The following is a 25,419-nucleotide window of genomic DNA, read 5'->3' as shown; positions in this document are numbered from 1 at the left end:
GCCAATTTTTCTATTTTTTTTACAATAAATATAAATGTTTCACAAAGGATGACATGCATTAATCAAGAAATAGTCCCTTAATTAGTGATACATGTTTTTATAGCTACCGAAATATCATGAAATAATTCAAGATGACAGGTTTCAAAAGTTTATATTTTTCTTTCAAAAATAAGTGCTTAATCAATTATCACTATATAAATCGAAACAAATTATTCAACCTTCTAAATGAAAATAGTGTCATATAAAACGGACTGCATGTGATATATAAGAACAAATATATATAGGCTTTTTCTATTTTTATTCATTAGTTATATATTTAGCCATCTTTCTTTAGTTTCCAAAAATAACTAATTTGTAAACAACCTAACCAATTCTTTAAATTCCATAATTTTTTTTCTCCATTTCATTGGATTTAATTTCTCCCAACACAAACACACCACCTCTTACCCAAGCTAATCCCCCCCCTATGATTAGGCAGGGGAGATCACTAGGCGAATACACGATGATTCGCCCATAATTTCAATTTCTTCGCGCGCTTGGTCCTCTTGCAGGATGATGAGCATGAAGAGCGCGAAAACAGAGAAAAAAGGGACAATTTTGTTGCATAAATATGAGATTGGTAAATTGTTAGGGCAAGGTACATTTGCCAAAGTTTATTATGCAAGGAACCTAAAAACAGGACAAATTGTAGCTGTTAAGGTAATTGACAAAGAAAAAGTGATGAAAGTTGGCTTAATTGACCAAATCAAACGTGAAATTTCTGTTATGAGATTAATTAGGCATCCAAATGTTGTCGAACTTTATGAAGTAATGGCTAGCAAAACAAAAATTTATTTTGCAATGGAATATGTTAGAGGTGGTGAATTATTCAATAAGGTTGCTAAAGGGAGGCTTAGGGAATCAGCAGCGCGAAAATATTTTCAACAATTAATCGCGTCTGTTGATTTCTGTCATAATCGAGGGGTATATCATAGGGACCTGAAACCTGAAAATATACTCCTGGATGAAACTGGAAACCTGAAAGTTTCTGATTTTGGGTTGAGTGCTCTTTTCGATACGAAAAGACAAGATGGACTCCTCCACACGACGTGTGGAACTCCAGCATATGTCGCGCCAGAGGTCATAAATAAGAGAGGATATGATGGCGAAAAGGCGGATATTTGGTCATGTGGGGTGATTTTGTTTGTGTTGTTAGCTGGTTATCTTCCATTTCATGACACAAATTTAATGGAAATGTATAAGAAGATTACTAAAGGGATATTTAAATGCCCTGAATATTTTCCATATGAAGTGAAAAAACTACTCTTAAGAATTCTTGATCCAAATCCAATTTCAAGAATTACATTAGCTAAGCTAATGGACAATAATTGGTTCAAGAAAGGATTCAAACAAATTGATAAACCATTCATTTTGGATCAAGATCACGACGATGATTCACCTCGTAGTGTTTTTGATATGGTGGATGATTCGGATGCAGAGTGTTCTTCACGACACAAAGAAGAGAGCTCATCAACAATAATGAAGCCTACTTGTTTGAATGCTTTCGATATCATTTCACTTTCTCCTGGTTTTGATCTCTCTAGCTTGTTCGAGAAAGATAAGAGTCATAGGTCGGATGCTAGATTCACGACACAAAAGTCTGCATCCACTATCGTGTCAAGGCTAGAAGAAGTAGCTTCAATGGGGAGCTTTAAGGTACGTATGTGAAAGATGTTCATCTGACCACCCTTAAAGCAGTTATGTGGCTTTGCGTCTATGAAAAGTTTAGTATTTTAGACCATACTTTATTATGTCTTTCAACAGGTGAAGAAAAAAGACGGGACGGTGAAAATGCAAGGAAGCAAAGAAGGGAGAAAAGGGCAATTAGCAATTGATGCAGAGATATTTGAGATAACTCCAGCTTTCCATGTTGTGCAAGTGACAAAAAAATCAGGTGACACTGCAGAATACAGGAACTTTTGTGATCAAGGATTAAAGCCATCATTAAAAGACATAGTTTGGACATGGCAGGGCAATGAGCAATTACAACAAGTGGAAAATCAAGAAAACAAGACTTAAAGAGGTAAAAGATATGAAAACAAAAACAAGTTGCCTCTGTGAGACCTACCAGCTCACGATTTCGAGTTGTGGATTCAATATTTACTATAGTACTTGCCTATCTGTATTCATATAGTTTATTCCTCTAACAATTTACAAAAACTAAGATCATTCTGCTTCAAGATTTTCAAGAGGATCAATTTGGTTTTAGTTTTTAAGAGGAAACAGTGACATTTATTGCAACCAACTAGCATTTCTGAAAACAGAATCAAAATGCTAAAACAAAAAAAGCAATATTCTTCCCATAAAACAAACAAGCAATCAATTTGGAAAAAGAGATTCCGATAACATGCTCAGCGTGCAAGAAGTTGAATCATGATCTTCTCTAGCATCCCTACAACATCTTTCATGTTTGTCCTTGTTGCCGGAGATTCAGCACAACAATCTAATGCCACTTTCATGATTGATGCCACAACATCTAGCTTCTTCTGTAAGCGATGATCCATTGGTGTTACCAAATTGGCATCTACAACGTTCATTACTGCCTCTGGGAGTGAATAACTCACCCATTGCTTCAAGCTAAGATCTCCCTCAAACTCACTAGGCTTTCTCCTGGTAAATGTTTCCAGCAACATAATCCCGTAACTGTAGACATCACATTTTATCGACACCAGTCCATCCAGTCCATACTCTACAGTCAAACAATTAATTAAAAGATGCAATATACTTTCTTGATTTGGAAAAAAAAAAGATGAAAAATCAATGCTCAAATTAGCAAAAACAAAGAGACGTACCCGGTGCAATATAACCAAATGTTGCTAAGGTTTTTGTGTATAAATCACTCTCATCTTCACCAAGCAGTTTTGAAATACCAAAGTCACCTAGGTGAGCAACCATATCCTCATCCAACAAGATGTTACTGGGCTTTAGATCACAGTGAATCACGGGCGAGGAGCATCCGTGGTGAAGATATTCCAAAGCACATGCCACATCTATCATAATGCTTAGTCTCTGGCTGATATCTAGGAAGTAGTTGTGCGAATACAAATACTTGTCAAGACTTCCATTAGGCATATACTCGAGCACTAAAGCCTTAAAATCCAGGTTGGAGCAACTAGTGATGACTTTCACGAGATTCCTGTGGCGAAGGCTGCACAACACTTCACATTCTGTATCAAAACTCTTGAATGCCGCTTCCAGTTGCAGATTGAACACTTTAACTGCAATGGCAGTTCCACTTCTGAGAACGCCTTTGTAAACAGAGCCAAAACTTCCAGAACCAATCAGATTACTGTCGCTAAGCGAATCAGTAGCTTGGAGCAGTTCATAGTATGAAATTCTTTCCAATGTTGCCATAGGCAATGAATCAGCTTGTTGAGGATCTCTTTTACCTCTTCTATACTTTATCCATAGGAACACAAAGGTAACAGGAACAAATACAAGTGCAATTCCCAGCACAAGAAGTAGCAGTAGCAGTTTGTTCCTATTTGATCTATGCGTTGATGATGTGGGGCATGGTGGGACATTAAACCTTGACAAACCACACAATGCTTCATTGTTGATGAAAAACAGACTGGAGAGGTTCTTGAAAGGACCCCCCGAGGGTATTTCACCATACAATTTGTTGTCAGAAACATTGAAATACTCGAGGTATTGTAGTTTCTCCAAAGACATGGGAATAGTTCCCGATATATTATTATGAGAAATGTCTAGGTATTCCAAACTTACCATGTTGTTCATTGAGTCAGGTATAGATCCTTGCAACTTGTTGTGTCTCAAATAAAGGTGCTCCAGATTTTGCAATCCTCCAATTTCTGTAGGAATTCCATTTGTGAATTGATTCATTGACAGATTCATATATATTGCAGCCTTTAGATATCCAATTTCCGGAGGTAAAGAGCCAACCATGTTGTTTGATGATAAGTCAAGAACTAGTAAATCTTTAAGATTTCCTAAGCTTGTTGGTAAATTGGAACTCAATTTATTGGAAGCAAGATATATCCATCTAAGGGAAGTAACATTCCCTAAACAATTAGGAAGAGATCCTGAAAGTTGATTTTGTCCCAAGTAAATTTCACTCAAATACTGCAATTTACAAATGTTATCTCCAATAAATCCTGTAAGATTGTTGTGGTTCAAGTTGAAGTACTGAATGTTTCTCAAGTTGCCAATTGATGTAGGAATTGATCCAATGAAGTTATTATCAGAAAGATGAAGGTCTAACAAGCTGCTTAAGTTTCCAACTTCATTTGGAATCTTTCCTTTGATGTTGCATTCACTGGCATCAAACTTTACAAGAGATTTGGAGAAGTTCCCTACGGAGACCGGAAGCATGGCATTTAGAGGGTTGAAAGACAGAGAAAGAAAATTTAAATTTCTGCAATTGGTTAAGGAAGTGAGGAAGCTTAAAAATGAATCACTAGTTAAATTGTTTCCCCACAAGTTTAGGAAGTTTAAATGAGTCAAATATCCAAGAGAACTGGGTATTAAGCCACTGAGTTTGTTACGTGAAAGTTCTAGTATAGTCAGCTTTGAACAATTGGAGATAGAATGAGGAATAGTCCCAACAAGATTGGTTAAGAGACCCATAGAAAGCACTTCGATGTTGGGTAAGGTAGAACCTATGTTTGGTGGTAGAGTTGCCGATAGAGTATTGCCTGAAAGTTGAATTATTCTCAGTCGCGATATGTTGAAGATCTCCATTGGAAGCAAACCACTAAAACTATTAAGCCCAAGAGCAAGTACCTGCAACTCAACGAGATTGCTCATCTCTTTGGGTATTTCACCTGTCAACACATGAACAGTGAATGAGCTAGCTAGCTGTTGCGGAAGCCGAATATATAGAGACTGATGGAATCACAACTACTATATCTAAATGTAGCTAATAAATAGTAAATGAGACAACAACAAAAGAACGTCAGGAATTAACGAGATTCGGCAAACTTTTATTTTCTTTTGCCTATTCCTCGGACACAACCAACGAATATTTATTTCACTCCAAAAGAGTACAAGTGAAATACTACAAGAGAGAAAGAAGAAAAAATGCCTTAGGAGATGAGAAGGCAAGTAAGAGGTGTGTTACAAATGAATTAGGAGTTATCTATTTATAGGAGTGAATTCTTACTATTGACATCACAATATGTCAAAATTTACTTTGTGAAATTAATTTATGGTTCACCTAAATTTCACCTACAAAATGTGCTATCTTGACTTTTCTACCAATGAAGAATTATCCTCCAAACTACCATATCTTCTCATTAATTCATTTTTGAATCTTGTCAAATTTAACACTAGCTAGTTCAATACGTACCAGTAAACCTATTTTCGCTAAGATATAAAACTTGCAACTTGGTTAAGTTGCCAATCTCCCGTGGTAAGGATCCCTTGAAATTGTTCCTCCATAGTGAAACAGTTTCCAACGATGAGATATTGATTAGGGAGATCGGGATAGAGCCGCTAATCTGGTTTGCCTCCATGTATAATTCCACCAAATTAACAAGATTTCCGATCTCTTGTGGAATAATCCCTGCATTTATTTTGATGTGCGATAAAAAAGATGTGAGGTGATTAGATACAATAGTACAATTTCACTCATAAGATAAAACATACCTGTGAAATGGTTGTATGCGAGATACAATTTCTGCAAGTTACTCAATCTTCCAATTTCACTATGTATTTGTCCATCAAAATCATTAGATGCTAAAGATAATACTTGTAGTTGTGAACAATTTGACAAGCTTGTAGGCAGATGGCCACGAAGTTTGTTTGTGGATAGATAAAGCCCATTGAGTATTGGGAGACCATTGCATAAACCATTTGGAAGATTTCCTGATAAGCTATTGTTTGAAAATGCAATGACTTCAATTCTAGAAATATTGAATATTGTGAATGGTATAGAACCCGTAAGCTGATTATGTTCCATGGACAACACATTCTATTATTGTTTGTTGTGTTTTTGATATCCAAAGTGTTAAAAACCACTCATTTTAAAATCAATAAATAAAGGCATAAAATTGAATCATATCATCAATATGGTAGACCCAATAATAATTATTTAAATTATTCGTTTTCTCTTGCTGAACGGATATATCTTATCTGTTCACAAAATTTTATAATTATCTGCTTGAATATTTAAGTTATTCTGAAGAATTTATGATTTATATATGTTTGAGAAAATGCGAATATCTCTCTCCATGGATATACAGTGATAAAGGACCTATCAAATTTCTCAACGTAGTAATATCTCATTGTTATTCTTTAACATATTATTTACCTATGATTTATTTATGCATCATTTCTTAGTTACCTTTTTCTCAAGTGTCTTCTATCTTTTTGTCCTTCATTTTTTAAAAAAAAAAATTTCTCAAAAATACTCTTTTTCTAATATCTCGTAACTTTCAAATTTTTTTATATTTGGTTGGATTAAATGTTTTGAAAAATATTTTTCAAATCAACTCATTTTTTCTCAAATTTAAAAAAAATAATTTTTTTTTTAAAACTTAAAAGAACATTTTTCAAAAACTCTCTTCCAACTTCATATTACAATTTATTTTGTCCCTACCCTCAAATCAGACCCCAAGGAAAAAAAATTAAAGCTTGTTTTTAAAAAATATTCTCAACTTCATTTTTTTTACCTCACCCCTACACCAGCCCCCTACCACCCCCTCCTATCAATTGTTTTCATAAAAAATATATTTGATTCTTAAAATTTTGATTATAATTAAAATTTGATGTCGCTAAATTTTAATGAAAAAAAATAATTAAATAAGTTGAGAGACTTTATGTGCAAAGAAGTTATAGTTGAGTGACTTTTGAGTTGACAATGAAAGTTGAATGTGTGCAAAGACCATCAAAGTTAATAGGCCTAAGTCATCTCCAGCCAATCAAAGTTGTCCGCATAATTCATTTAGACACCTCAACTAATCGTTGTGCCAATTGAACACTTTATTTGTTCAAAAGTTATTCCTATTAGACACAAAATGCTGACATGACAAAAAACGTGTAATTCACTTTCCTTGAGCGCATTAATTTACTAAAAATAATATTTTATTTTATTTTCTTAATTTATATCCCTAAGTTAATTTTTTAAAAAAATTAACAAAAAAGAAGAAGAACAGTTGTCTTCTTCTTCCCTATTTCTATCAACCCCACCCCATCCCACCCCAACCCCTATACCCATTCACTAGTGGTTATCTCCTTCCCCCCACCATTCTAATGATTTTAAAATTCTAAAGATTAGTGGTTATCTTCTTCTCCCATCATTTTAATGGTTTCAAAATTCTTAGCATTTTGTTTCATTGATAAATTTTTTGGAGAGATTTTTTTTCCCATCTTTCTCTACCTAAAAAAACGAGATGAAGTAAAACGTTATAATTAATAAAAAAGCTGATGAAAAAAAATTTGTCGGGTTAAAGATGGAACTGTACAGGGAGGGGAGGATCGCCATTAATGGAGTTTAGAGGAAATGTATGTTTTGTTCCGGTTGAAGGCAGTGGGTGTTTAAGTTTTACTTTTTTTTTCTTTTTTTTTTACTTTAAAATAATTTTTTATTTTTTTACTTTATAAAATAATGTTTAAATAATTTTTTTTGGATTAAAAAAAACACATGTCATTATTTAATTGGTCAAATTGACATGTCAGCGCGAGTGTATTTCACACATCCTCTATTTTTTGTTTATTGTCGAAAAAATGTTCAAATGGTTCAAATTCAGAATGGTTGAAGTGTTCAATAGGTAGTACGTCTAGTTGAGGTGTCTAAATGAATAATCGGGACAAATTTGAGTGGCCGCATATGACTTTGGCCAAGTTAATAACTCCTTTTATCTGAAACACATCAGTTTTTAGGCATAGTACATAAATGTGTTTCTTAACTTAGCATCAGTTGGGCATCTACGCCCTTCAATTCGAATGTGCACAAATACACACTTAAACTAGTATAACACTGAACAAATAAACATTGGTCCTATGTGACATAATACACATAAAATGTAATGTACTTGTTTAACATTATATAAGTTTAAATAATTTATTTATACATATTAAATATTGAAGGATATAAATGTTTGTTAAAGTTAAATTAAAGTGTAAATTTATGTATTATTATAATGATTAAACTAAATGACATATATGTTATAGTTTTTGGACGACGAGAAACGAATGTTAAAAAAAGTATTATGAATGATATTATTTACCATAGTATAAATATATTTTTCCCTTTATCAAAAATTCAAGAGGAACACTTTGAATTATTTTTCAACGGCAAGAGCTGAAATGTGGTTATTTGTTTATTTTAGCAAATGATTTTATTGTTTGAAGCACTCAGTCAGGTCTCAGGTATGAAATCTATCCATTGTTTTCAAGACACTGATAAAGCAATTAATATATGAATGTGTAACTTACTGCATGATGTGTTGCCCACAACGTGTTTGACGTTTTGCCTCAATGAATATCTGCAAATTATTTTGTGTTTTCTACCAAGTCTTAAGTACGATTTTGAGTCGTCGATTCAGTCATTGATGTTTCTGTAGTTTGCCTGCATTACAAGTTACAACCTTGGATGAGACCCTTCTTCATGTCTGGCATGAATGCATTTTTTGCCTATTTGTATTCATATAGTTTATTCCTCTAACAATTTACAAAAACTAAGATCATTCTGCTTCAAGATTTTCGAGAGGGTCAATTTGGTTTTAGTTTTTAAGAGAAAACAGAGTCATTTATTGCAACCAACTAGCATTTCTGAAAACAGAATCAAAGTGCTAAAACAAAACAAAAAAAGTGATCGATTCGAAATGAGAGATTCAGAGAACATGCTCAGCATGCAAGAAGTTGAATCTTGATCTTCTGTAGCATCCCTACAACATCTTTCATGTTTGTCCTTGTTGCCGGAGATTCAACACAACAATCTAATGCCACTTTCATGATTGATGCAACAACATCTAGCTTCTTCTGTAAGCGATGATCCATTGGTGTTACCAAATTGGCATCTATAACGTTCATTACTGCCTCTGGGAGTGAATAACTCACCCATTGCTTCAAGTTAAGATCTCCCTCAAACTCACTAGGCTTTCTCCTGGTAAAAGTTTCCAGCAACATAATCCCGTAACTGTAGACATCACATTTTATTGACACCAGTCCATCCAGTCCATACTCTACAGTCAAATAATTAATTTGAAGATGCCATATATACTTTCTTGATTTGGAAAAAAAAAAGAAAAAGAGAAAAAATCAATGTTCAAATTAGGAAAAACAAAGAGACATACCCGGTGCTATATAGCCAAATGTTGCTAAGGTTTTAGTGTATAAATCGCTCTCATCTTCACCAAGCAGTTTTGAAATACCAAAGTCGCTTAGGTGGGCGACCATATTCTCATCCAGCAAGACGTTACTAGGTTTTACATCACAGTGTATCACGGGTAACGAGCACCCATGATGGAGATATTCCAATGCACATGCGACATCTGTCATAATGCTTAGTCTCTGCCTGATGTCTAGGAAGTAGTTGTGCGAATACAAATACTTTTCAAGACTTCCATTAGGCATATACTCGAGAACTAAAGCCTTAAAATCCAGGTTGGAGCAACTAGTGATGACTTTCACGAGATTCCTGTGGCGAAGGCTGCGCAAAACTTCACATTCTGTATCAAAACTCTTGAATGCCGCTTCCAGTTGCAGATTGAACACTTTAACTGCAATGGCAGTTTCACTTCTGAGAACGCCTTTGTAGACAGAGCCAAAACTTCCAGAACCAATCAGATTACTCTCGCTAAGCGAATCAGTTGCATGGAGCAGTTCATAGTACGAAATTCTTTCTGCTGTTGTGTTAGACAATGAATCAGCTCGTTGTGGAGACCTTTTACCTCTTCTATACCTTATCCATAGGAACAGAAAGGCGATAGGAACTAATACAAGTGCTATTCCTAGCAAAAGAAATAGAAGTAGCAATCTTTTCCTATTTGATCTATGCCTTGATGAAGTGGGGCATGGCGGGACACTAAACCTTGACAAACCACACAATGCTTCATTGCTGATGAAAAACTGACTCGAGAGGTTCTTGAAAGGACCCCCTGAGGGTATTTCACCATACAATTTGTTGACAGAAACATTGAAATACTTGAGGTATTGTAGTTTCTCCAAAGACATGGGTATAGTTCCCGATATATTATTATGTGAAATGTCTAGGTATCCCAAACTTACCATGTTGCTGAATGAGTCAGGTATAGATCCTTGCAACTTATTGTGTCTCAAAGAAAGGATCTCCAGATTTTGCAATCCTCCTATTTCTCTAGGAATTCCATTTGTGAATTGATTCATTGACAGATCCATATATGTCACAGCTTTTAGATATCCAATTTCCGGAGGTAAAGAACCAACCATGTTATTTGATGACAAGTTAAGAACCATTAGATCTTTAAGATTTCCTAAGCTTGTTGGTATATTGGAACTGAATTTATTGGAATACATATGAATCTCTCTAAGGGAAGTGACGTTCCCTAAACAGTCAGGAAGAGATCCTGAAAGTTGATTTTGTCCCAAGTAAATCGCACCCAAATGCTGCAATTTACACAAATTATCTCCAATAAATCCCGTAAGCTTGTTGTTGTTCAAGTACAGGCGCTGAAGGTTTCGCAAGTTACTAGTTGAGGTAGGAATTGATCCGATGAAGTTATTATTAGAAAGATCAAGGTCTAATAAGCTGCTTAAGTTTCCAACTTCATTTGGAATCTGACCGTTGATGTTGCAAACAGCGGCATAAAACTTTACTAGAGATTTGGAGAAGTTCCCTACCGAGACCGGAAGCATGGCATTTAGAGGGTTGAAAGACAGAGAAAGAAAATTTAAATTTCTGCAATTGGTTAAGGAAGCGAGGAAGCTTAAAAATGAATCACTGGTTAAATTGTTTCCCCACAAGTTTAGGAAGTTTAAATGAGTCAAATATCCAAGAGAAATGGGTATTAAGCCACTGAGTTTGTTGTCTGAAAGTTCTAGATCAGTAAGCTTGGAACAATTGGAGATAGAATGAGGAATAGTCCCAACAAGATTGGTTAAGCTAGCGAGATAAAGTATTTCAATGTCGGGTAAGGTAGAACCTATGTTTGGTGGTAGAGTTCCTGATAGATTATTGTCTGAAAGTTGAATTGTTCTCAGTCGTGATATGTTGAAGATCTCCACTGGAAGTGAACCACTAAAACTATTAAACCCAACATCAAATTCCTCCAACTCAACGAGATTTCTTATATCTTTGGGCACTTCACCTGTCAACACGTTAAGAAAGAATGAGTTTAACTAGCTAGTTCAATACAGATCACTATAACTTTGACTACGTACCAGTAAACCTATTTTTCTTAAGATTTAAGAATTGCATCTTGGTTAAGTTGCCAATATCCCGTGGTAAGATTCCACTAAGATTGTTTCCCCACAGTAACAATGATTGCAGCGATGATATATTGAATATGGAGATCGGGATAGAGCCGGTAATCTGGTTATTCTCCATGTTTAAGTCCATCAAATTAACAAGATTTCCGATTTCTTGTGGAATTATACCTGCATTCAATGTGTAATAAAGAAAGATGTGAGGTAATTAGATACAATATATAGTAGTAGCATTCATAAGATAAAACATATATACCTGTGAAATGGTTGTATCCGATTTCTAATGTCTGCAAGTTCCTCAATCTTCCAATTTCATTATGTACTGGTCCATCAAAATTATTTCCAAATAGAGACAGTAATTGAAGTTGTGAACAATTTGACAAGCTTGTAGGCATATGACCATCAAGTTTGTTTATTGATAGATCAAGCTCTTTGAGTATTGGGACACCATTGCATAAACCATTGGGAAGATCTCCGGATAGGCTATATCTGAAAATGAAATGACTTCAATTCTAGAAATATTGAATATTGTGAATGGTGTAGAACCCGTAAGCTGATTATTTTCTATGGATAACCAGTTCAGGTTGTGAAGATTGCCAATCTCTTCGGGGATGTTTCCTTGAAGTAAATTGGCAGATATTTGTAAAGTCTCCAACCTTGAGGCATTCGAGAGAGACGGAGGAATGGAACCAGTAAAACTGTTACTCCTAAGGTTTACAACTTGAAGTTGGTGTAAAAACCCAAACCAAGAAGGAATTTCCCCTCTGAAGCTGTTTAAACTTAAATCAAGAAACTTAAGCCTACGCAAATGTGCCATTTCTTGAGGCAAATTTCCATCGAAATGGTTGCTTCCCAAGTCAAGAGAAACAAGAAATGTGAGGTTCCCAAAATCACGGGGAATTCTGCCTGTAAGAGCCAAGTTGGAAAGCTTCAATGACTTCACTCGCTGGTGACGAGAACCACAAATGACTCCAACCCAACGACAAACAGAAATAGCAGGAGACCAACTTTCATTCAAGAAGTGAAAGGGGTCGGAACTAATTTGGGATTTCAAAGAGAGAAGAGCTAATTGATCAGTCGTAATGTTGGTTTGGGTCATAACATAGTGAGGCAACAAGAATATTGTTAAGAATAAAAGAGTGAAGGCTTTCTCCATTAGTGCAAATAATAGTACTAGTAACCTGTGGGTTTGAGACTTTAAATAGCAATAACATCTCTTTTTAGGAGATATTTCTATTCAATACCAATACCACTGCTTTCATAGTTCACTAGAATTCTATAGTCAAAATTAGTGCTGCATTTATCAATTTACTACTCCTACAATATGTATAAAAGGTTGACCAAAAAGTTGAAGTGGAAGACCAAGAAAAAAAATATTACTAGTGTTTGACTTGGAAAAGAGTCACCACTAACTTCTATAATCACATAATGTATGGATGCTGAAGATATAGTGTACAATTTCTTCAAGATATACTCTAATTAGTTACTTCAAGTTAGTGAAAGAATCCAAACCAACAAGGAACCTCAACTATGAAGTTGTTCAAACTTAAATCAAGAAACTTGAGCCGACGCAAGAGTGAGTTGAAGTCTCATATTGGTTAGGAAATAGAATGACGATCTATATAATAGACTTGGGTAATCCTTAGAATTGTGTGATGAAAAGTAGTGCCCTATTACTAACTTATGCTACTATAGAGTAGTGATGATACATTTTATTTTATTTTTCTCAGGTATTAGCAACTCTCTGACTCTTATGCTAAACACCCTCAAGAATTATGAACAAATCTCTGGTCAACTGGTGAACATGAATAAGTATTGCTATTTGGTGGCTCCAAACACATATGCTGATACAAATTGAGGAATTGAATCGATCCATTGACGTAACCAGTAAAATTGGATATGGTGACATGTGACCAGAACGTATGGAAATAGCCTTTTGTAGAAATGCAAAGGGTAAGGAGCAAGGACCCTTGCAATTCGGTCCTTTCCTGAATCCCACACATAGCGGGAGCTTAGTGCACCGAATTGCTTTATATTGGCTTCAACAACAATATATGAATGAAGTTGTGCAAATTTTGCTCTTTTTGTTTGATGTCTTAGTGTTTCCCATGTAAAACATTTACTATATTACTTGCTTATTTCTATTCAGATAGTTAATTCCTCTTAACAATTTACAAAAATATCATTCTACTTCAAGATTTTCATGAGGATCAGTTTGGTTTTAGTTTTTAAGAGGAAACGGTGTCATTTCTGAAAACAGAATCAAAGTGCTAAAACAAAACAAAAAAAGCTATCGGTTCGGAACAAGAGATACAGAGACATGCTCAACATGCAAGAAGTTGAATCTTGATCTTCTGTAGCATCCCTACAACATCTTTCATGTTTGTCCTTGTTGCCGGAGATTCAACACAACAATCTAATGCCACTTTCATGATTGATGCAACGATATGTAGCTTCTTCTGTAAGCGATGATCCATTGGTGTTACCAAATTGGCATCTACAACGTTCATTACTGCCTCTGGGAGTGAATAACTCACCCATTGCTTCAAGCTAAGATCTCCCTCAAACTCACTAGGCTTTCTCCTAGTAAATGTTTCCAGCAACATAATCCCATAACTATAGACATCACATTTTATTGACACCAGTCCATCCATTCCATACTCTACAGTCAAACAATTAATTAAAAGATGCAATATACTTTCTTGATAGGGAAAAAAAAAAGAGGAAAAATCAATGTTCATATTATCAAAAACAAAGTGACATACCCGGTGCTATATAACCAAATGTTGCTAAGGTTTTAGTGTATAAATCGTTCTCATCTTCACCGAGCAGTTTTGAAATACCAAAGTCACTTAGGTGGGCAACCATATCCTCATCCAGCAAGACGTTACTAGGCTTTAGATCACAGTGAATCACGGGCGAGGAGCATCCGTGATGGAGATATTCCAACGCACATGCCACATCTATCATAATGCTTAATCTCTGGCTGATGTCTAGGAAGTAGTTGTGCGAATACAAATACTTGTCAAGACTTCCATTAGGCATATACTGGAGCACTAAAGCCTTAAAATCAAGGTTGGAGCAACTAGTGATGACTTTCACGAGATTCCTATGGCGAAGGCTGCGCAAAACTTCACATTCTGTATCAAAACTCTTGAATGCCGCTTCCAGTTGCAGATTGAACACTTTAGCTGCAATGGCAGTCCCACTTCTGAGAACGCCTTTGTAAACAGAGCCAAAACTTCCAGAACCAATCAGATTACTCTCGCTAAGTGACTCAGTTGCTTGGAGCAGTTCATAGTATGAAATTCTTTCTGTTGTTGCGGTAGACAATGAATCAGCTTGTTGAGGATCACTTTTAACTCTTGTATACCTTATCCATACAAACAGAAAGATAATAGGAACCAGTACAAGTGCGATTCCCAGCACAAGAAATAGAACAAGCATTTTTTTCCTATTTGATCTATGCTTTGATGATGTGGGGCACGGTGGAACACTAAACCTTGAAGAACCACACAATGCTTCATTGTCGATGAAAAATTGACTCGAGAGGTTCTTGAAAGGACCCCCCGAGGGTATTTCACCGTACAGCTTGTTGACAGAAACATTGAAATACTTGAGGTATTGTAGTTTCTCCAAAGACATGGGTATAGTTCCCGATACATTATTATGTGAAATGTCTAGGTATCCCAAACTTACCATGTTGCTGAATGAGTCAGGTATAGATCCTTGCAACTTGTTGTGCCTCAAAGAAAGGTACTCCAAATTTTGCAATGCTCCAATTTCCCTAGGAATTCCTTTTGAGAATTGATTCATCGACAGATCTACATGTGTCACAGCTTTTAGATTTCCAATTTCTGGTGGTAAAGAACCAACCATGTTGTTTGAGGACAAGTCAAGCTCCATTAAATCCTTAAGATTCCCTAAGCTTGGTGGTATATTGGAAATCAATTTATTGGAACCAAGATGTATCAATCTAAGGGAAGTAACATTCCCTAAACAATTAGGAAGAGATCCTAAAAGTTGATTTTGTCCCAAGTAAATAGCACCCAAATTCTGCAATTTACAAATATTATCTCCAATAAATCCTGTAAGTTTGTTGTCACTCAAGTTGAAGCGCTGAAGGTTTCTTAAGTTGCCAATTGACGCGGGAATTGATCCAACTAAGTTGTTTCCAGAAAGATCAAGCGCTAATAAGTTTCTTAAGTTCCCAACTTCATTAGGAATTCGCCCTTTAATATTGCAAGAACTGGCGTAAAACATTGTAAGAGAAGTGGAAAGGTTTCCCGCAGATACTGGAAGCATGCCGTTTATAGGGTTTGAAGATAGAAAAAGAATTGTTAACTTTCTACAATTGGTTAAGGAAGTGAGGAAGCTAAATGATGAGTCACTTGTTAAATTGTTTGATGCCAAGTTTAGGAACTGTAGATTAGCCAAATATCCAAGAGAATTGGGAATCAAGCCAGTGAGTTTATTGTTTGAAAGCTCTAGATTAGTAAGTTTTGAACAGTTGGAAATAGAATGAGGTATAGTCCCAACAAGATTGGTTAACTTACCCAAATAAAGCTCTTCAATGTTGGGTAATACAGAATCTATGTTTGATGGTAGAGTTCCTGATAGATTATTGTTTGTAAGAGCCATTATCCTCAATCGTGAAGTACTGTTGAACATCTCTATTTGAAGTGAACCACTGAAACTATTTAACCCCAGACTAAGTACCTCCAACTCCATCATATTGCTTATCTCTTTGGGTATTTCACCTAAAGAAATTAAGAATGAGTTAGTTCAAGCTAGTATAAGTTTATACATCACTTCGCATACGTACCAGTAAATGTATTTTCTCTAAGATCTAGGATCTGTATCTTGGTTAAGTTGCCAATCTCTCGTGGTAAGGATCCGTTGAGATTGTTCCGCCATAGTCCAAAACGTTGCAGTGAGGAGATATTGAATAGGTTGATCGGGATAGAGCCGCTAATCTTGTTATCCTCCATGCCTAAATCCACCAAGTTAGCAAGATTCCCAAACTCTTGTGGAATTATTCCTGCAGGTTCAAGTTCAACGATACAAGTGTTCATAAAAGAATTGATTATTTTGTAGCTAGGAATCGTACCTGTGAAATGATTAGCTCCAAGATACAATATCTGCAAGTTACTCAATCTTCCAATTTCACTATGTATTCGTCCGTCAAACTCGTTGCCTGATAAATCCAGTACGTGAAGTTGTGAACAGTTTGAAAAGCTTGTAGGCATATGACCACGAAGTTTGTTTGTGGATAGATAAAGCCCATTGAGTATGGAGAGACTATTACATAAACCATTGGGAAGATTTCCTGATAAGCTATTGTCTGTAAATGCAATTACTTCGATTCTAGAAATATTGAAAATTGTGAATGGTATAGAACCCGTAAGTTTATTATGTTGTATGGACAACAATTTCATCTTGTGTAGATTGCCAATCCCTTCTGGAATGTTCCCTTGAAGTAAATTACGAGATAAATCTAAAGCTTCCAACCTTGAGGCATTCGAGAGTGACGATGGAATAGAACCTATGAGATTATTTCCATACAAGCTTAAAACTCTCAGGTTTATAAGACTACCAATCACTTCTGGGATTTCACCCTCAATGGAATTGAAATTCAGATTCAAAGTCTCAAGTGTGGAAATATTAGAAAATGAAGAAGGGATGGAACCAATGAAACTATTATTTCCAAGATTTACAACTTTAAGTTGGTGTAAAAACCCAAACCAACAAGGAATTTCCCCTCTAAAGTTGTTGAAACTTAAATCAAGAAACTTAAGCCGATGCAAATATGCCATTTCTTGAGGCAAATATCCCTGGAAATTGTTGCTTCCCAAGTCAAGTGAACCAAGAAATGTGAGGTTTCCAAAATTACGCGGAATCCTGCCCGTAAGAGCCATGTTGGAAAGATTCAAGGACTTCACTCGCTGGTGACGAGAACCACAAGTGACTCCTACCCAACGACAAACAGAAATAGCGGGAGTCCAGCTTTCATTCAAGAAGTGAAAGGGATCCGAAATGATTTGAGATTTCAAAGAGAGAAGAGCTAATTGATCAGTAGTAATGTTGGTTTGGGTCATAACATAGTGAAGCATTGTTAAGAGAAAAAGAGTGAAGGCTTTCTCCATTAGTGCAAATAATAGTACTAGTAACCTGTGGTTTTGAGACTTTAAATAGCAATAACATCTCTTCTTAGGAGATATTTCTATTCAATACCAATACCACAAAATCAACCAAATCTTGCTTTCATAATTCACTAGAATTCTCTTAGTCAAAATTAGTGCTGCATTTGTCAATTTACTACTCCTACAATATGTTTGAAAGGTTGACCAAAAAGTTGAAGTGGCAGACCAAGAAAAAAAATATTACTAGTGCTTGACTTGGAAAAGAGTCACCACTAACTTCTATAATCACATAATGTATGGATGCTCAAGATATAGTGTACAATTTCTTCAAGATATACTCTAATTAAGTTAGTGAAAGAATCCAAACCAACAAGGAACCTCAACTATGAAGTTGTTCAAACTTAAATCAAGAAACTTGAGCCGACGCAAGAGTGAGTTCAAGTCTCATATTGGTTAGGAAATAGAATGACGATTTATATAATAGACTTGGGTAATCCTTAGAATTGTGTGATGAAAAGTAGTGCCCTATTACTAACTTATGCTACTATAGAGTACTGATGATACATTTTATTTTATTTTACTCATTATCAAACCAGTTACCAAACGACTCCTTGAATTATTCAGGGTAAATGCGCATAACCAAATATTATAAGGATTAAAATAGAAATTTATCAATAATATAGGGACTAAGAATGCAATTATTCCTTTTTTGAAAAAAAAATGATTACTAAAAATAGACAAATTGGTAGTTGCCTAAAACTCTAGGGGTCTAAATGAATATCTAAAAAGACAGAAAGAAAGAAAGAGAAGACAGAGAGGAAGAAGAAAAAAAACCACTAGAGGAAAGAGCTGTATTCACATGGGATGCTGTTTTAGCTAATGGGTCCTTTCTCTCTCTCTCTCTCCTCTTTCTCTCTCTTAATTCAGCCGACAATTATGAGCTTTGAATCATAAAGTTAAAGAGTGGACTGAAGAAAAAAAAATTCTTCTTCTTCTTCTTTCTACTTTCCCTTTTCTTGTTTTTTTTTTTTCAATTTTTTTTTCTTTGATTAGGAGCTGGAAAATTATGGCTGATGATAAGGTAAGCATTATGCTTTCTGGGTATTTTTTGTTACGTAGAAAAGTTCATAACTTTACTTGTTAAGTTGTTTCATATTTGGGAGTATTTGTGTTGTTGCCCCTTTTAGATCAAATTTCAGTACTAATCTGAGTTTAAGTATCATTTTGCTTTGTTGGTATTTTTGTTATGTGCGAAAGATTATAACTTTACTTGTTATATGTTGTTTTTCTTATGCTTCTAGTTTCAATTTTTATGGAAGTTTTTAGTGGGAATATTTGGGTTGTTGTTTCTTGGATTCAAAGTATAATTGCCCCTTTAGATCAAATTTCACTACTAATTTGAATTTAAATATCTTTTTGCTTTCTTTGTATTTTTTTATGTCTAAAAAGTTCATAACTTTACTTGTTAAGATGTATTCCTTCTGCTAGTTCCATTTTTGGAAATTCTTAGTGAGAATATGTAGGAGGTTGTTTCTTGGATTCAATGTATGTTGCTCCTTTAGATCAAATTTCACCACTAGTCTTAGTTTTATTACTATTTTGCTTTGTTATTTTTTTGTTGTAGAAAAAGTTCATAACTTTACTTGTTAAGTTGTTTTCTTTCTGCTAGTTTCATTTTTGGAAAACTTTAGTGGGAATATTGATTGTTGTTTCTGTTTCTTTTGTGATTCTTGATTGCGAATCTAGGTCTAGTCTCTAGCTTCTAGTTGTGAAAATATCTGAGCATTTCAGAGGAGGTAATATTTTTGTATTGTAATTCAGAGTTTCTTCGTATTGAATTAAAAATAAGAAAATGAGCTTGTCACCCCTTTCTCCGAGTCTCAAACTAGCAATTTTTTGTGCTCTCAAAATTAGTTTCAGTTTCAAAGATTGATTTTTTTGTCATTCAAGATTTTCCATTTGCTAATCTGGTAGTCTTTTAGAAATTTAGCTGATGGTAGTTGACCTGATCTTTGTTAAGCCTTTTGGGGATACCTGCTACCTTGAAGAATATGTACCTATTAATTACATGACCTGATCCACAATTTCTCCGAGCTTTTGTAAATATTCTTGTTCATATACTTTAATGTTGTTTATCAAAGTATATCTAGTTGCACAAATGTTTCTAATAATAGAAGCTTTCATGTTTCTTCATATGTTATGCTTCAAATCGGGATTGTGAAGTTTGTGTGGCTTATGCATCTCCAATGATACTTTTGGTCAGTAGTAGTGTTACATGTTTTTAGTATGATAATGTTGTATCAGGTTTTAGAAATTGCTTTTCTGAGATCTGTGTTTGATGTGGATTGTAGGAGATGTCTGCTCCTGTTATGGATGTGAATGGGGGAGTCACGGGTCATATAATTTCCACTACCATCGGAGGTAAAAATGGTGAGCCAAAGCAGGTAAGAATGTGGTCAATGTGGAATCATGAAAGTTTGTTATTGAGTTTGGCTCCTATTGATTGCTGAATTATGTGAGTAATTTATTTCATATTGAAAATTGAAATTGTGTTTGGCTTTTCAAATAATTTGGTGCAGACAGTCAGCTACATGGCTGAACGTATTGTGGGGACTGGATCATTTGGAGTTGTTTTTCAGGCAAGTGAGCACAAAATTATTTGTTTAACTAATTGCTGTATTATTTATCAACTTTTGGTCAATTGATACTTGTCTCGTGCAGGCAAAATGCCTGGAAAATGGGGAGACAGTTGCGATAAAGAAGGTTTTACAAGATCGTAGATACAAGAATCGTGAACTACAGTTGATGCGTACTATGGATAACCCAAATGTTGTTTCTTTGAAGCATTGCTTCTATTCGACTACTAGTAAAAATGAGCTTTTTCTCAATTTGGTGATGGAATATGTCCCGGAAACCATGTATCGCATGTTGAAGCATTACAGCAATATGAACCAAAGAATGCCACTCATCTATGTTAAGCTTTACACGTATCAAGTAAGTAACTTTCTTGAGCAACACTTTTCTTCCTAATCTTGATCTGTATTAAACAGAGACTTGTGCAGGTATTTAGGGGGCTGGCATACATGCACACTGTTGCTGACGTTTGCCACCGAGACTTAAAACCTCAGAATATTTTGGTAATGCATCTTCCATGTTGCTAACAGCTTGTACATTGTGGCCTTTCATATTTTGATATCATTATTTTGGCTTCCACAGGTAGACCCTGTTACCCATCAAGTGAAAATTTGTGATTTTGGAAGTGCAAAAGTGCTGGTAAGTAATCATAAAAGCGCAGTTGTGTGATTGTTCACATGTACCTTCCTACAAAGCCTTTGCCCTTTTTTCTTATTTATCCTTGCCTCTTAAAGAGGACTGCTGACATTTGTTTATGTGTAGTATCTGTAACTCTATCCTAGTCAGTATTATTTCTAGAGTTACTGGTAAAAACACCTAGAGCTAATGGTAAAAATACATTTGAACTGTTACTTTTTTGCAAGTTCCATGCACCAACTATCAGTTGTTCCCTTTTCCTACCTAAACTATCACCATCTACTCAACGAGGTGTGCTAAGCTTAGGAAAAGGGAAAAACTGATAGTTGAGGTGTGAAGCTTGCAAAAAATTGATAGTTCAGGTGTATTTTTGGACCATTATCTCTTATTTGTAACATATGTCAACGTATAGTTTTGAACCTGGATACTGTCCCTTGCATGAAGATTTATGTTCCACAAATTTGTCTAGTAGAAAGTGATTGTTGTTGAAATCTTTTACTTTCCAAATGTCATTGAACATTATATACCATATGGAGTTCACAAACTTCTTGTCAGAACTATCGTCTAAAATGCTAGCTCTCTTGGGTAGAGATCATGTTTACCAAAATATTGTCTTTGAGAACTAAGTTCTCTACATCCACGTCTTGGTTGATTTATTGCTGTTTCCTGCCATTGCATCTTCCGTTTACTCGGTTTAAAAATGAGTTGATTGAAGTTTACTGTTGAATCATGCTGCTACTCAATTTTGTTCTAAACATATGGGCATGGAGAAACTGTTTCTTCTAAGAGAACTCCTCTAAGCTCTATGGTTTCTTATTTGTATAAAAGTTGGTACATTTTCAGATTAAGGTTTTTGTACTTGTGACGTACTGAGTATAACATTCATCAGGTTAAAGGTGAAGCAAACATCTCATACATCTGCTCACGGTTTTATCGGGCTCCTGAACTTATATTCGGTGCAACAGAGTATACGACCTCTATTGATATCTGGTCAGCTGGTTGTGTCCTTGCAGAGCTTCTCCTAGGCCAGGTTTGTAAAAATCTAGGTTTTTTTCCTTGCTTAAGTAGTATGTGAGATTTTTCGTGCTCCATAATCCCGCATGAGCAAATTTTTCTGACTAGTTTTGCAATATTTTTTGTAGCCATTATTTCCAGGAGAAAATGCTGTCGATCAGCTTGTTGAGATAATCAAGGTACAACTTGAATTTTTAAATCTGATGCAAATGTTTCTGTACAATTGTTGTTCATTTGCTTCATCTTCCAGGTACTTGGAACACCAACGAGAGAGGAAATTCGTTGTATGAATCCAAATTACACTGATTTTCGGTTTCCACAAATCAAAGCACACCCTTGGCATAAGGTATACATACTTGATTTCAGCTTTACCTAGTGTAAGAAAGAGTTTGTAGTCGTCTGTAGCTTATCCTGCTTTCCATTTGGTAAAAGTGTTAAATAAGTACTCCTTCCGTTCAATTTTCTTGTTCGGTTTTGATTTGGCACGAAGTTTAAGAAAGTAAAGAAGTCTTGAATCTTGTGGTCTTAAACTAAAGAGATGTAGAATGTACCAAAAATCTCTTTTATCTTGTGGTCTAAAATATGTCATGTGAAAAGTTGAAATTGAAGAAGTGCGAAAAAGGAAAGAGGCATTTTCTTAAACGGACTCAAAAGAAAAGTAAAACAAACAAATTGAAACGGATGGAGTAATATTTTTCTACGATCATCTGCTCCATAAATTTTAGGGAGCTATTAATTTCTAGTATTTACATTTGCGAGAATTTGCACTCCGAAAATTCATTCAATTTAGTACATTTGAATTTGCAATCGACAAATTGAGAGGCTGAAAAGTTTTAATTAATACCTATGGAGAGTAGGCTTAATTCTGTTTTCGAGTTTGTTTAAAATCCATGATTGTACAGTTTATATTAGCTATAGTGGCAAGATTGACTAGGCATGGAATTCATTCTTCCTAAGAAGTAATCCGTTGAGAATAGAAATCATAAAATAAGTAATTCCTTGACAAGGGAACTTATTATAGTTAAATGAGTTCAGTTTTTTTGTGTATTCTTACCTTCAATAACAACCCTGTAAATTCAATTCATAGCACGTAATTTCTCTTCGGCTGACTCGCTATATTTCCCTTGTCGTGGTCTTTAGGTATTCCACAAACGAATGCCGCCTGAAGCTATTGACCTTGCTTCACGTCTATTGCAGTACTCACCTAGTCTTCGTTGCAATGCTGTAAGTTTGATCTAGTTGTCTTTAATCTAACGTGACTTTTTTTCATTATGCAAGTTATCTTGATTGCGTCTAGCATGCTTTGCCTACTTCTCATTTGGGGTTAGTTATGCAGGTCTTTTATATTTCCAGCAAACGATACCATGTTTCTAAACACTCTTTATTGGATGCCACAAACCTAAAACTAACTAGTTAGTGTTCTATTTTTCTTTCTGCAGCTTGAAGCATGTGCGCATCCTTTCTTTGACGAGCTTCGAGAACCCAATGCACGCCTTCCCCATGGCCGGCAATTGCCGCCTCTTTTCAATTTTAAGCAGGAGGTATGTATTTCACTCATGGTCGTTCTAGATTTGTGAAACATATTAGAGTGATTCATTCAATGGACCCCCTGTGGGGTAGAGAGGTTGTTCCCGGTAGACCTTTGGCTCAAAAGAGAAGATATTGAAGCTATGTAGACAACTTTACTAAATCATCTATTGAAGTAACTCCTTCGCTAATCAGGCGTACTCTTGTTCAATCGAAAACGTTGCTAAAATATTATTAAAGCAGCTGTTGTGCTGATCCAACTATATTTTACCGTTTCAGTTGGCTGGTGCTTCTCCAGACCTCATTAACAGGTTGATACCAGATCATATAAAAAGGCAAATGGGACTGCATCTTTTCACGACCCGTGATGACATGACATAAAAAGTACATGTTTAGCTAAGTATTCGGGTTGATGATGATCTGTATATCAAGAAATCCGAGTTCACATTCTCCCCGACAGGTTCCACCATGACAAGCTGCATCTCCTTGTCGACGAGAAGACAAAGTAAAGGGTTGTTGCTGCGTATTTCAATCCTTCGTCGTGGTATTGTCTTTTCTCGTTCCACTCTTCGAGTATCTCTCCGTCCTCTCTTACCGGCCGACTAGCTTAAGGAAAGTTCTTTTTCTGTACATGTTTTGGTAGTAGTACATTGACCAGAAAGCTCCCACCATCATACAAATGAAATGTATTTTTTTTTAAAAAAAAATGAGCAAGGAACTAAGGAGCTGTTTAATCTCTTGTAAAATTTGATATATGTGTTCTGTTTGTATTTATTTTATTTTATTTTTACTTTCTTGCTAACATTTGTTGCTTTTAAGAAAAGAACTATTTAATGGATTTTCTTTTTTATTCCCTTTTCTTCTTGCAAGTCTATTATTAAAGTCAGAGCGGTGAGGGAATGTTTATTTATCGTTGTTGTTATGACTTCATATCTTTGGTCGGTCTTTTAATAAGTAGTCAGTGCTAGGCATAGTCGAGATTCAATTTAATCACTATAAACAACGTAATTTTTCGATAAATTGGACCAAGTAGGGCTCTGATTACTTGGTAAATTAAATTACTTGTGTAATGTAGCATGTAATTTTTTTATAGAAGTTGAATTCTCTTGTTAATAATTATGTTGCTCTGTTGCCGAATAATTTGCAATTTTGTAGTAACAGAAATGTTTTAACTATTTTAAGACAAATGTAGATAAATATGGGAAAATGCTAAAAGACTTATAAGTTTGAAATCCTTTACTTTTTTAATATCTTTTTAGAGTCAAACTATGTCGATTAAATTTTAAAAAAACTATTTATATGTTTTGCCTCAAATAATATTTTTGCTCTTATTGGATGTAATTAATAATAATAACTCCTCACCTACCCATTACACTCTGTCACAAACTGGCCACATGCTTCATGCTCGGCCTAAACAAGGTTCATGTGGGAAGATAGTAAGCAATAGTGAAATATGGTTGTCGTGAACTCGTGACGTAAGGTGTTGAATTAAGTCGTGTAATAATGAGTATAATTTTTGCGTATAAATGACGTAAAGTTTGACCCTTGCTAAGCTCTCTCTAGGAGAATAGCCTCATTCAATCTGTTTAACACTGTTTTTACATTTTTGTAGATCAGCAATGACTCTCGCATACTAAGACAAAATTTGTCTTTAATTAATTTATTTTTTTTGAATGAAAAGACGTTAATATAAAATATTCATAATTATTTTTGTGACTAGTATTAGTATTTTAAACTACGAGTCTTCTTATGCTATGTCATATATATATATTTGGCGAAATTGAAGAGGGTTCGCGTTAGATAATCTCATTATATATATATATAAGGTAAACTACTTTTTTTTTTATATATATATATATAGTACATCATAGTAAAAATTGAACACTTCTAAAAAATTTCTGTCTCTATCACTTAGTGATGTATTAGTGCTAATAAAAATATTAGATATTCAGTTAAATAATCGAGATATATATAAATTATTTGGATATTGTGTACTCATGCAATTTACTTATTTGAAAATTCAAAGATAAAAAGGTGGTGGATTAATAATAACTTGGTC

General features: G+C 35.0%; 5 protein-coding genes and 1 long non-coding RNA gene across 11 annotated transcripts; 3 read left to right on the top strand and 3 right to left on the bottom strand.

The window, feature by feature from the left end:
• Positions 1-340: 340 nt before the first annotated feature.
• Positions 341-2,219, top strand: LOC101250367 (CBL-interacting protein kinase 5-like). Its single transcript, XM_004234038.5, has 2 exons — positions 341-1,695; positions 1,804-2,219. Exons 1-2 carry the CDS (start codon positions 553-555, stop codon positions 2,056-2,058), a joined length of 1,398 nt encoding a protein of 465 aa, XP_004234086.2. The 5' UTR covers positions 341-552; the 3' UTR covers positions 2,059-2,219.
• A 2-nt stretch (positions 2,220-2,221) lies between these two features.
• LOC101248646 (probable LRR receptor-like serine/threonine-protein kinase At3g47570) lies at positions 2,222-6,098 on the bottom strand. Its single transcript, XM_019212596.3, has 4 exons — positions 5,647-6,098; positions 5,348-5,563; positions 2,832-4,823; positions 2,222-2,728 (listed from the first exon to the last, which is right to left on the bottom strand). Exons 1-4 carry the CDS (start codon positions 5,957-5,959, stop codon positions 2,391-2,393), a joined length of 2,859 nt encoding a protein of 952 aa, XP_019068141.2. The 5' UTR covers positions 5,960-6,098; the 3' UTR covers positions 2,222-2,390.
• A 2,040-nt stretch (positions 6,099-8,138) lies between these two features.
• Positions 8,139-13,586, top strand: LOC138347780 (uncharacterized). Its single transcript, XR_011220313.1, has 2 exons — positions 8,139-8,370; positions 13,137-13,586. It is a non-coding gene; the product is annotated as an uncharacterized lncRNA (long non-coding RNA).
• LOC101248361 (putative receptor-like protein kinase At3g47110) lies at positions 8,722-12,578 on the bottom strand. The gene is made up of 4 exons (XM_004234202.5): positions 11,663-12,578; positions 11,362-11,577; positions 9,297-11,288; positions 8,722-9,185 (listed from the first exon to the last, which is right to left on the bottom strand). Exons 1-4 carry the CDS (start codon positions 11,799-11,801, stop codon positions 8,848-8,850), a joined length of 2,685 nt encoding a protein of 894 aa, XP_004234250.4. The 5' UTR covers positions 11,802-12,578; the 3' UTR covers positions 8,722-8,847.
• Positions 13,509-17,697, bottom strand: LOC101248077 (probable LRR receptor-like serine/threonine-protein kinase At3g47570). Of its 2 annotated transcripts, XM_004234201.5 has the most exons (4): positions 16,517-17,697; positions 16,232-16,447; positions 14,172-16,166; positions 13,509-14,068 (listed from the first exon to the last, which is right to left on the bottom strand). In XM_004234201.5, exons 1-4 carry the CDS (start codon positions 17,550-17,552, stop codon positions 13,731-13,733), a joined length of 3,585 nt encoding a protein of 1,194 aa, XP_004234249.2. In that variant the 5' UTR covers positions 17,553-17,697; the 3' UTR covers positions 13,509-13,730. The 2 variants fall into 2 exon arrangements, with proteins under 2 accessions (XP_004234249.2, XP_069152198.1); XM_069296097.1 differs by having other exon boundaries at positions 16,232-17,676.
• A 616-nt stretch (positions 17,698-18,313) lies between these two features.
• LOC101249608 (shaggy-related protein kinase eta) lies at positions 18,314-24,210 on the top strand. 5 transcript variants are annotated; one of them, XM_010319124.4, is made up of 13 exons: positions 18,380-18,630; positions 19,773-19,807; positions 19,901-19,993; positions 20,129-20,188; positions 20,271-20,543; positions 20,612-20,686; positions 20,766-20,822; positions 21,709-21,849; positions 21,962-22,012; positions 22,084-22,179; positions 22,974-23,057; positions 23,273-23,374; positions 23,640-24,210. In XM_010319124.4, exons 2-13 carry the CDS (start codon positions 19,796-19,798, stop codon positions 23,739-23,741), a joined length of 1,146 nt encoding a protein of 381 aa, XP_010317426.1. In that variant the 5' UTR covers positions 18,380-18,630; positions 19,773-19,795; the 3' UTR covers positions 23,742-24,210. The 5 variants fall into 5 exon arrangements, with proteins under 5 accessions (XP_004234083.1, XP_010317426.1, XP_069152201.1 ...); XM_069296100.1 differs by lacking the exon at positions 19,773-19,807 and adding an exon at positions 19,296-19,345 and having other exon boundaries at positions 18,409-18,630; XM_069296099.1 differs by lacking the exon at positions 18,380-18,630 and adding an exon at positions 19,296-19,648.
• The last annotated feature ends 1,209 nt before the right edge of the window (positions 24,211-25,419 follow it).

This window comes from Solanum lycopersicum, chromosome 3 (assembly GCF_036512215.1).
Source record: "Solanum lycopersicum chromosome 3, SLM_r2.1".
In the NCBI taxonomy this organism is placed as follows: domain Eukaryota; kingdom Viridiplantae; phylum Streptophyta; class Magnoliopsida; order Solanales; family Solanaceae; genus Solanum; species Solanum lycopersicum.
Note: the sequence above shows the minus strand (reverse complement) of the source record. Positions and strands in the feature narration are given on the sequence as shown.

What these genes read in the sequence shown, in the direction of transcription:
- LOC101248646 (XM_019212596.3), bottom strand. Translation starts at nt 5,959, where the DNA reads ATGGAACATAATCAGCTTACGGGTTCTATACCATTCACAATATTCAAT. An exon ending in CGCATACAACCATTTCACAG is followed by an intron (nt 5,564 to 5,646) that starts GTATGTTTTATC and finishes AAATAAATGCAG; the next exon opens with GGATTATTCCACAAGAGATC. An exon ending in ATTTGGTTATATTGCACCGG is followed by an intron (nt 2,729 to 2,831) that starts GTACGTCTCTTT and finishes GTTTGACTGTAG; the next exon opens with AGTATGGACTGGATGGACTG.
- LOC101248361 (XM_004234202.5), bottom strand. Translation starts at nt 11,801, where the DNA reads ATGCCTACAAGCTTGTCAAATTGTTCACAACTTCAATTACTGTCTCTA. An exon ending in CGGATACAACCATTTCACAG is followed by an intron (nt 11,578 to 11,662) that starts GTATATATGTTT and finishes CATTGAATGCAG; the next exon opens with GTATAATTCCACAAGAAATC. An exon ending in ATTTGGCTATATAGCACCGG is followed by an intron (nt 9,186 to 9,296) that starts GTATGTCTCTTT and finishes ATTTGACTGTAG; the next exon opens with AGTATGGACTGGATGGACTG.
- LOC101250367 (XM_004234038.5), top strand. Translation starts at nt 553, where the DNA reads ATGATGAGCATGAAGAGCGCGAAAACAGAGAAAAAAGGGACAATTTTG. An exon ending in CTTCAATGGGGAGCTTTAAG is followed by an intron (nt 1,696 to 1,803) that starts GTACGTATGTGA and finishes GTCTTTCAACAG; the next exon opens with GTGAAGAAAAAAGACGGGAC.
- LOC101249608 (XM_004234035.4), top strand. An exon ending in CATTTGGAGTTGTTTTTCAG is followed by an intron (nt 20,189 to 20,270) that starts GCAAGTGAGCAC and finishes TGTCTCGTGCAG; the next exon opens with GCAAAATGCCTGGAAAATGG. An exon ending in AAGCACACCCTTGGCATAAG is followed by an intron (nt 22,180 to 22,973) that starts GTATACATACTT and finishes CGTGGTCTTTAG; the next exon opens with GTATTCCACAAACGAATGCC.
- LOC101248077 (XM_069296097.1), bottom strand. Translation starts at nt 17,552, where the DNA reads ATGGAGAAAGCCTTCACTCTTTTTCTCTTAACAATGCTTCACTATGTT. An exon ending in TAGAGAAAATACATTTACTG is followed by an intron (nt 16,167 to 16,231) that starts GTACGTATGCGA and finishes TAATTTCTTTAG; the next exon opens with GTGAAATACCCAAAGAGATA. An exon ending in ATTTGGTTATATAGCACCGG is followed by an intron (nt 14,069 to 14,171) that starts GTATGTCACTTT and finishes GTTTGACTGTAG; the next exon opens with AGTATGGAATGGATGGACTG.